The 10,969-nt window shown below is 37.8% G+C and overlaps 1 protein-coding gene across 1 annotated transcript; it reads left to right on the top strand.

Moving 5' to 3' along the window:
* The first annotated feature begins 453 nt into the window (after positions 1–453).
* LOC136747208 (olfactory receptor 51F2-like) lies at positions 454–3,665 on the top strand. The gene is made up of 2 exons (XM_066700158.1): positions 454–1,419; positions 3,639–3,665. The coding sequence occupies exons 1-2, from the start codon at positions 454–456 to the stop codon at positions 3,663–3,665; spliced, it is 993 nt and encodes a 330-aa protein (XP_066556255.1).
* Positions 3,666–10,969: the final 7,304 nt, after the last annotated feature.

Genomic DNA, 10,969 nt, shown 5'->3' with positions numbered 1-10,969 from the left:
TCAAAGTAAATTTAAGGAGTAAAATTGTTTGACAACTGGACACTATGTCACTATGTCACTATGATCAGTATGTTTGCTGCTGCCTACCCAACTTCTACAGTTCAGGAAGAGGAATGAAGTTGTTGAAGATGACTTGGCCCAGTATTGTAATTGTATACAACAAGTTCACAAGTTCATGGGTGGGGTGGACCTCCTAGATTCAATTCTTGCATTGTACAGAACCAAAATTAGACCTAGGAAATGGTATCTTCGGCTTATCTTCCACACGTACCAATTGTAACAATGTGTCCTGGAATGCTTTGTCAAAACATGTAGGGGTGCTGTGGCGGATTTACCATCTTATTTCCATCTTCATCAGTACCTTTATATACCTAATCTCTGTTAAAATGAACAGTGAACACAACTTGTATAATTGCAGATCAGAGAAAAACAACGAGAGGAAACAAGTCTGCAATGAACTCCATGAATTCAACAGTGTCTCCCAATGGTACATTTGTCAGGCCTCTGTTCTTTTACATCAACGGCTTTTCCAACATCCCACATGTGAAGTACTATTACATTTTCCTGTGTTGTGTTTATGCTGTAACTGTATTAGGAAATGTCTTCATCATGTTCATTATATACATGGAGCGAAACCTTCACACTCCTAAGTACATTGCTGTGTTTAATTTAGCTACAAACGACATGTGTGGCAGCACAGCACTTATTCCTAAATTAATCAACACCTTTCTCTTTGATTCTCAATTCATTGCTTATGAAGCCTGCTTGGCCAACATGTTTTTTGTGCACTTTTTTACGTTCATGCAGTCGCTTACTCTTCTTGTTCTGGCCTATGACAGGTTTGTTGCAATATGCTTTCCACTGCAATATCATGTCATTATGACTAATACTGTGATGATTGTGATTCTAGCAATAGTGTGGATTTGCACTGCAGGGCTGTTAATCACAGCTGTGAGTTTGATTACTAGACTTTCCTTTTGTGCATCCATTGTGATAAACAGTTATTTTTGTGACCACGGACCTACTTTTCGACTGGCCTGTAATGACAACTCCCCGAGTGATATCTTGGGAAGAACCACTATCACAATATTACTTTTTGGACCATTAGTTTTGATTCTCTTATCTTACTTGTGTATAATATTTGTGGTGTTAAAAATTGCATCAAGGGAGGGGCGCCTCAAAGCAATGAAAACCTGCACCTCCCATTTAATCTTAGTTGCAGTGTTTTACCTTCCGATATCTGCCACATATATTGCTGCAATGACTTCCACTATCCACCCAAATGCCAGGATAATAAATACATCCTTGTCTTCCACCATTCCACCCATGCTGAATCCAATCATTTACACATTAAAGACAGAGGAGATTATGGAGGCAATTAAAAAGCATTACAAAAGAAATAAGATATCCTCAGCTCCAGTGAATCCATAAACACTTTTTCTTCAGAGTAAAAAACGAAAATACTTATTTTAAAACAACTTGTTAAATATATACTTGCATGCACCCCATTGAACTATATATTAGTTATATTTTTTGTTATAAAAAAACTTAATTGTATACAATCCTTGCAATTAATGTCACCTATTCCAATGAAACTGTTTGAAAATTACAAAATTGTGAATTATGACGAGTTGGGTGAATTTTAGCAGGAGAGTTGGAGGTTATTCACTATTCATATTTTTGGTGGTTACTATATATATACAGCTCTGTAAAAAATTGGAGACCACTCCAAGTTCAGAAATCAATGTTAAGTGGTCTCTTAATTTTTTACAGAGCTGTGTATATATCAAGATTTTGCCACCTGTATAACACTGAAAATGTGTATTTTTGTTTGTTTGGTGTATGTATCATCCATCCATCCATCCATCCATCCATCCATTTTCAAAACTGCTGTATGTATCATGTTTTGCTTAATATTAGTTTGTTTGTATTTGTGTCAGACTTAAATGACTTATTGATCAATCAACCAGTTGGACACATGGGCAACATTTCCATCAATATTTAAGGACAGGCCAGGTGATAATGTTAACTTTTCCAGTTCTTGTTGTTTGAAGTTTGTCAAGTAGCCAGTGTGCTTAGGCTTGGTTCAACCGAGAAATATAGAATTCTACTAAAATAAAAATTGGAAAATGCTTTAGTTGCCTGGAGACCCCGTGAGTCCAATATTAAACAAAAATACAAAACAATGCAACCACAAACAAGATTGAAGGGCCTGTGAAAAGTACAACTGTTGAGAGACTCTTCAGAACAAAGCAAAATATATTATGATAGACTTTAGTTAATTGATAACTCTGTAAAATCATAATTAAAAATAACATTGGCCTACAGTACTTCCTGTTGCATGCACTTCATGACCTCAATGACAGGAAAAATATATAACAAAACAGCCTGTTTATAAACTATAAACCTCTACTCAATTATACCTTGCTGGACTTGTCAATACATACTATGCACAAGGAAGAAGATGGGGATTTAATAGCCCCCTCTGAGGCACCTCGTTCCCCACTGTGGAAGCCAGACGAGGCACAACCCACTCCAGAGGCACCCCACCATGTAGGGCTAATAGTGCACCCACACCCCAAAGTCTGACGAGCCATTGCCACCCAAAGGTTGTTGATGTTCCAAACCCCCCGTCCCCGATGGCCAGCGAGAGGCCCCCACCAGAGGAAACATTTTCTGATCTTCTTGCTACTGTAACAAACTACATTGTCTGGAGGGGAGGCAACCATTAGGCTTAGGCCTTAAGCCGTGACATCCATAGGAGTTTTTGTTTTTCTTTCCTCCGTGCCTAATGGTTTATTTAATTTTGATTTACTTTATTTTAGTTCATTTCAACTGTTAAAGGTCTCTTTATTTATTTATTTTCTCTTTTTATTTGTCTGTATGTTTGTTGTATGTTTACCACTCTGTAAAGCAATCTGTGGCTATCCTACGAAGGGTGCTATACAAATAAAACGGATTGATTTGATTGATTGATTGATCTCTATTGTTCACTTGTTCACAGGTTTATTTGAAAACAATTCAGGACAGAACCCAGATTCTCAAGGAGTAAAATATAATAAAGAGATAAGGTAAAATAGGCACAGTAGAAGAATGAGACTAAATTACTGTACTACAAGGCAAGCAGTATTTACAATTAATAATTCAGTGCAATTACAAGTCACAAACAGTGGTACAATCAAAACTGACACCATGCATAACTAACATTGGCACCAGGAGCGATTCAGTGGGGGGGAGAATACAGCTATGAAGCTTAGCCACCGTACTGGCCCCCCTCTCATTACTCCGGAGAAAGTAAAAAATAAAGTTTTGTAGCGGAATTACCACGCTTTAAGGGGCGGTTTCCTGGACAGAGTTTAAATTACATCAGGACTAGGCTAATTCTACTTAAATTAATGCAGACTTAAAAAAGGGCTTTCTGAGACATTGCTTAACTTGAGATTAATTAGTTTTAGACTAGGGAGTCACAGACTAAGGTAAATAAGGACTAACCACCTTTTCATTGTGAAGCCTGATTAGATTAATGATGTGCACTTGGTGCTGATCTGAGGATACTTCAAAAACCAGGGATGGAACCTTAAGAAGCATAAGCATTGTGTGGAACTGGAGTAAATCACCCAACCAAACAATGGACAAAGGTAAAAGAAAACGTTCAAAGACTTTGAAAAAACCTCTTGAAGCAAATTGTGTCAAACCACCAAATTATTGAGAACAAACAGCATGATTCATCAACAGAAAACAAGACATTCAGATGGGTCCATGTTCCAATCCTCATTTGGTAGGACACATCCATTCAACATGTGCCATCCTTAGACTGCAGGGAATATGTAATGTTGACAGTCATCTCTTGCACTCCCATAACAAAAAATATGTAATGAATTCAACTCTTGAAGAAATATTGTTTACTAATGCAGCAATATAATATTTTTCAGATGATCACCAGAGCTTGGAGGGCCTGAGACAGGATGAAGGTCAGCCCACTACATCTGCAGCAGCCTTGGAAACTTCCCTAGAGTCATTGGCTGTATTGATGGATGTCATATTCCCATAAAGTGTCCCTCTACAGCAGATGCTGAGGAGTACAGGAATCATAAAAACTGGTTCTCAATAAATGTACAAATCTGTAGTGTTGAAATCCCAGTGTTAATAATATAGTGTTAAAATCAGTTTCAACACTAAAAAGATTCAGTTGACACTTTGAGAGTTGAACCATCTTGAGAGTCAGTGTTAATACTGGGTGTCAAATTAAATAGTGATTTTACACTGTACTGGTGTAAAACCAAAGAATTTACCATACCCACAATGCATTGTGGTAGTTTCCTGAATAATTGTTGTTTTATGGTTTTATTTTTTTTTTAATTACTGTATAAATGTTAATTATTGTACATTAATTATTGTTTGAGGGTAAAATGTATTTTTACCCACCAATGTATTTATATTTGTGTTGTCAGAATTTTCTACCCTAATTTGAACTCATGTCTTTGAGTCAACCGCAAACCTGAATGTTTGGCTATTTATCGGTTTGTGGTGGTGCTTGTAAGCATCATCTGTATATGCCTGACCTGTTTGTGTGTTTGATTGGGTCTGGGTATTTATTTACTGAAAAGTAAATTGTAAACCAATATATATATATATATATATATATATATATTCTCTCTGTCTCTAACAAAGGACTGCTAGATTTTAATACATAGTATCAATTATATACATGCACACATTTCTGATCATCCAGAGTGTATAGAAGCAAATCTTGTGGTAATGCTAGTTATCGTTTGATTGCTAAAAGCAGAGTAAACAGCGGTTTACCAATTTAATGGAGTAACAGAGTTAACACTGGTGAGAGTAGTGCAGTGTTAAATAAAATAAAATAAACACTTATAAGAGTTGCTTATTTAACTCCCTGAGAGCAGAACTTTTAACTCTGAGGTAGTGTAAAAATACAAACTCTGTTGAAAGTTTTAATTTTACTCTGGTGAGTGTGGATTATATAAACATTTTTTAAGAGTTAATTTTATCACTGTTGGAGTTAATTCAACACTGGTGAATTTACTGTGTAGAACTTCACCTTGTAGTTGGCTTGGGCAGGATCATCAGGGAACTTGTCTATGTCTTTGTAGTTGTAGTTGTCTTTCAGTTCACAAATAGCATTGCAGACTTTGTGGACTATATTGCACACAGTTGGGTCACCTACACCACATAAATCGTCTGTTTCATGATGGAAGGTTCCACATGCCAAAAACCTCAAGGTGATCAGTAGTTGTAGGGAAGGAGGGAAAGACCTTTCCCCAAAAAGAGTAAGATGTAAGCCTCAGCTCAAACAGACAAATTATGTCAGCTGCATTTTCTTTGTACATATGGAAACGGTCACGGAAGTTGATTTAATCAAAATCATTCAGTGGGTTGCTGCTGTCTGTAATTGCCCTTCTGTCTGGTCTTGGTGGTGCTCTTTCATCATCATTGAAATAGTACAGGTAATCCATTTTCCTCTATTGCCAAGGTCAACCTGGAGGCCAGCATCAATTAATCTGAAGTTAAACCTGCCTCTGGCCAGGTTTAATGTAAGCCTTCACATAGCTCTAGTCTGAGACTATTATAAACCATGTCTGAGAAATGGTATTTCAGTTAGTCCAATTTAAATGTGCAATTTAGTCTAAGGTTAGTCTTAATTGGTTTCCAGGAAACTACAAGTTTAATATGTGTAGTTTTTATGTGTAGGTCTTAACGCTAAGTATATAAAAAACAAGTCTGAATTTAACACCTGTGAATTTAAATCCAGCTCACTCGAAACTGCAGCTAATTTATGGATGACGTCACACCAGGACAAGCTCACCATCTCTCAGGCTGTTTTGCTTCATTGGTGCTAATGAAAACCCATGCACCCTGAGGGGTGATACTATGGTAAATAGATGTATACTATGTGGTTGCATCCAGGTACACAACAACAGCGTCTGCATTATTAAGGCCCTAAAAACACTCACTTACACTACAGTGACAAAATGAGATACTGGCTATTTTGTACTGAATATCTGAGCTGGGAGACGCACCTCTTTCTGTGAAGTGCTGCTCTGTAGGGTTGCCTCCTGGCCCAACAATCCTGGGACCTTTTGAAACAAGACGGGATTTACAATTAGCTGCTAAATTGAAATAAATAAATGTGTTAATTATCCCTACACCTTTGCTCAAATTAATCTGGTTACTGAATAATGAAATTGCAACAAACAAGTCATTCTGATGATCAGTTTAACATCTTGCCTCCAAACAGCAGAGCAATGTTACTGATTGGGAGAGTAATTGCACATTATGGCAATTTAATGCAGTATGAACAAACAGAAAATACAAACTTTAAAGTATTAGTGTCTGCATATGATCAAAGGAAATATTATTATGATTAATACTGCTGTTTGTTCCATTGGTTCTGATTGTAGCAACTTATGGCTGCATAATATTTGCACTGTTAAAAAATGCATCTACAGAGGAACGATTAAGAGCAATGAAAACCTGCACCTCCCATTTAATTGTAGTGGCACTGTTCTATCTTCCAATAGCTATCATCTATATTGCTGCAATTGTCACCATTGTTCATCCAAATGTCAGGATAATAAGTACATCTCTGTTATCCACCATTCCTCCAATGCTGAACCCTATCATTTATACGTTAAAGACAGAGGAGATTATGCAATTATAAAGCTTTTCAACAGAGTCAAGGTAATTAAACCAGAAGTGAATCAATATCAATGAGAATATTTTAAATGACTAATATATTAGTTGGTGTTTATACTATGTATCCGTTGTTCTGGAATACTTTATATTACTTTTCATTCCATCACACAGAAGAAAATACATTCTAATTCTAATTCTAATTTCCCTGCTATAAACTTTACGCAGGTTGCAACTCTCAATGTTTTTTTGTGGTTAGATGAGTGTATATCCAGAGGGCCTGTGCAGGGGTGAGTCTTATTTACTCTTCAGCACTGGTAGTAAACTTCAAAAGAACTGGGAGATTTAATTTAATTCATGTATTCATGGTACATTAGTTTATTGGATTCAAAACTGTTTATTAATTAGAAATAAACATGTTTATTTATATTGAAGTGTAATCTTAAAATAGGTGAATCAGATTAGTACCAGGATAATAATACTATGTCACCACTTGAATGATGTACTCGAAATACTTTACTACATTTCATTCTTTTAACCACAAATTAAAATGAGTTCAATGTATTCTCATATTTTAGAGGATGGTCTGCATGTAACTTTCACCTTTTATGAATATTTGTATGTGTACTTTTTTGGTTAAAACGATATGTTTTAAAAATTGTTAATTATAAATTGATCGATCGAGGTTGAATGGCCTCCTCCCATTTCTAAACTTTATGTTCTTTCTAATATGTTCCATGATCTGTGAAATGGACCAGATCAGCTATGTTTGATGGTTTTATATATGTTTTACTTACTTAGCTATAATAAAGACATTGGTATTGTTATTGTGTTCCATTATTCACTGCACTAATGATTGTGTTTATTTGTAACTTTACATGTACATGTTCTGTAAAGTAAATCCAGTAGTGACTTCCAGGGTTCTAAATTAACTTTTTTCATCACCAGCCAATGTGGCTGGTAACTTTTTAAAGTTACCAGCCAATCAGAATTTCCACTAGCCAATTTTTTTCCAGTGCATCTTCTCCAACTCAGACGTCTTCAATACAGCGAGGCTTCTCCCAGCAAGGCTCTCTTCAATACGACCTGTCTTGGCAGTTTTAATCCTAAGGCTCTCCTGATGACTTCGGGAACTCTCATGGTCCTTTACTGCCTCGACTTTAAAATTATTAGTTCCCACCACAAAATTGTTAGTTTTTTTTTTTCTTTCGGGTAGATGCGGCAATCCTGACAAAACATGATGACATTTTCATGATCAAACACAAGCCATTCACGACCCGTCAGCCATTTGGCATTCAATTTTCTTTTCTTCGTTTCTCTGTCCTCATCCTCTGGCTCGTTCCTCTTCTCGCCCCCAGAAGTCTGTCCCAACCACCGCCACATTTAGTTTAATCTTAACTTTTTACTTTACTTTACTAGTTAACTCCCTCCTCTTTAAGTCTATGCTCCCTGCTCTGGCTCCGTTCGCTCTTATTCTTCCTTGTGTTTCCTGGTGGATGCTCCGTTCGTTTCCATGGTTTCTCGCGCTGGTTTCACTGCAAACTGCGCGCAGCCAAGGGGCGTATGAAACGTCATCACATAGCATTACGGCACAGTGTTCATGGGAAATGTAGGAAGTACTGCCAGGAGGATAAATGACTGAGAACAGAGACTTTTGTATCATGCATGTAATGCCTCATGCATCACAGGCCAAACTGGCTAGTAAGTTTTTATTAACACCCGCCAAAATGAATTTTAACCCGCATTTGGTGGGTTGGCAGGTGTTAATTTAGAACCCTGGTGACTTTTATAATTAAATATCAGAGCAACAACGCCAAAAAAGTCTGTCAAGAATGTCATTCTTTGATGTGAAATTTTGTTTGTATAACACCCGCATTTACATTATATTATTTGTCATTTAGCAGACGCTCTTATCCAGGGTGAATTACATCTGTACCCATTTATACAGCTGGGCATTTTACTGGAGCAGTCTAAGTGAAGTACTTTGTTCAAGGATACAACAGCATTGCCCCACCCGGGACTGGAACCCACACCCTTTTGTTTATGAGTCCAGAGCCCTAAACAGAATTCCACAGAGCTGCCTCTATTCCACAGTGCTGCCTCTATGCCACAGTGCTGCCTCCACATACACATACCCCACATACACCCCCTCTGCATTCTGAAATGGGGGGGATGGGGGATACTTGTTCTGAGTAGGAATAAAAAATCTCAGAACCGATTGACAATTATGACATATTCTGGAACCAGACAGTCTACTGATCAAAACAAGATCATCCACGTGTTGGTGGAAGCAACACACACCCATAGAGAGCTCAAAATGTCAAGATGGAAAACTCTGTTTACAGTGTACCAATACACAACGATTTTACATAATTAGATCTGAACTTCTCTGTGTTTGATAGAACATCAAATAATAATGACATTGTTCTGAATAAAACCAGCCTATTTGCAAAGAAATATGATTGAAACTGAGTGATCTGTGACCGTCTCTGGGCGAAACTGTAATTTGTAATTTGTGACTGAGAAAGAAATGCGCTGGTAGCCAAGAGAATAAGCTTTCAAACGATGTGCGCATTGTAGGAATACAGTGTAAACTCTAGGCACAGGATAGACTTTAAAGTTCTCTTATTAACATTGTAGAGTTAAGGGGGGGTGTATTTTGATAAGAGCATTCAGAGCCCTTAGCTGGAGCGTTGATCTAAAGAAGACCTTTCCCCCAAAGTTATCAGATTTCCTGAGCTCATCGGCATGTAAACTGTTGTAGCATTATGATGGGTGTATTTTGATAAGAGCATTTCAGCTCTGAGCTGAAGCACTGATCTAAGGAAGACCTCTCCCCCCCAAAGTTATCAGATTTCCTTAAAGTGTGGAACTGGTTTACATCAAAGTGACAGTTTTGGGAGGATGGCACCGAGAATAGGCCAAATAGTTTGGAATCCTGCTGTGAGATGTCTGGGGAAGGGGGCCTGTAGGTAATAAAATCTCTTTGAAATGGACGAGAGCCAAAATCCCGACACAGAGCTACGAACCTGGGCCAACCGGCATTTCCAAAAGATGGCATGCATGGACATCAGTCATAAATCAAGCCCCCCTCCAATAGGACACTGGGGGCTGAAACTGAAATCCAATCTCAAAAACTCAAGAACCAATCACCTATGGATCTGACAGGCGAATAAAGGACAGCGCACGGTCTCTCTCTCTCTCTCTCTCTCACCTGAACCAGAAACTCGCTGCCACAGCTGAACCTGTAGCTCTGTTGCCCGAACCGGAACCAGAAACTAACCAAGTCTTTGCCGGCAACAAGAGTTAAATTGGGAGAAGGAGATTGAGCCGTACGAAGAATTCTTTTAAAGGACTTTATTAAATAAAGAACTTTACAGACTGCGCATGCCCGCCTGTGCCCACTTGATCAGTGGAGTTTTACAGCTGGACAATTGACTAAGTCGACTGTATACGAAAGTGTCAGTCATTTAAATAGCTATTTGAGTCTTAAGAAACTTGACCCTTGGAACAAACAGGGCCCTGAAGACTAAGTCTTCAAATAAGTATGGTGAGAGACCCTGCTTGCCAAGAAGATTTTGTGCACAACCTTGGAGCCTTCAAACCAGTGGAAAATCTATTTGGAAAAGACTCTACATTCGCGAAACCCCAACTTCCAGGTGCATCGACTGAGTGGAAGTTCTTGGACAAAGCCGAACCGGACTGCCTTTGTTCCAACCACACGGACCCCGTGCCGTGTGCTGTTATCTGAGCCCGAAGACAGAGAGGCCTCTCTGCGACGAAGTTCAGATAAGTTTAACAGTTTGGAGTTCATCATTCATGACATTTGAGAAATCAATTAGAAATGTTAATCTGTGATTCATAACTCTAGAATGTGTAATATCATTTAGTTTTCTTAAATATAAATGTGTGTTGCATTAAACTGTTTTGTTGATAATTTTAGAAATAAAATCTGTCAACGCCGAGAAATATCTTCTCATTCCTGTTTAACTGTTTAGTCTGAAATTGACACATGTTAATAGACACTAGATTATAGGTGGCTCTGCCCATTCTTAATCATTGAACAGTAATCAATTAGGGAGAATTGTGGTAACAAGAAATGATAGGATCTTTCTCGGCACCCAAATGTAAATGAGACTGATATATATAACGAGAAGTTATTTGACTTAAAGACTAACCTGCATTAGTTATTTCATGTCTGACTAACAATACTAATGAGAGACTCACCTTCGTCTTACTAACCGGTATTGTAGTTGATGTGTTTGTAATTTGTAATCATATTCGATTCCATGGTCTTTGATTTGGTCACGGA

The sequence above is a fragment of the Amia ocellicauda genome, chromosome 3 (genome assembly GCF_036373705.1).
Source record: "Amia ocellicauda isolate fAmiCal2 chromosome 3, fAmiCal2.hap1, whole genome shotgun sequence".
NCBI classification, from domain to species: domain Eukaryota; kingdom Metazoa; phylum Chordata; class Actinopteri; order Amiiformes; family Amiidae; genus Amia; species Amia ocellicauda.
Note: the sequence above shows the minus strand (reverse complement) of the source record. Positions and strands in the feature narration are given on the sequence as shown.

Coding starts and splice junctions, on each gene's coding strand:
- LOC136747208 (XM_066700158.1), top strand. CDS start 454: ATGAACTCCATGAATTCAACAGTGTCTCCCAATGGTACATTTGTCAGG. Junction 1,420..3,638: donor ATAAGATATCCTCAGCTCCA/GTGAATCCATAA, acceptor CAATGGACAAAG/GTAAAAGAAAACGTTCAAAG.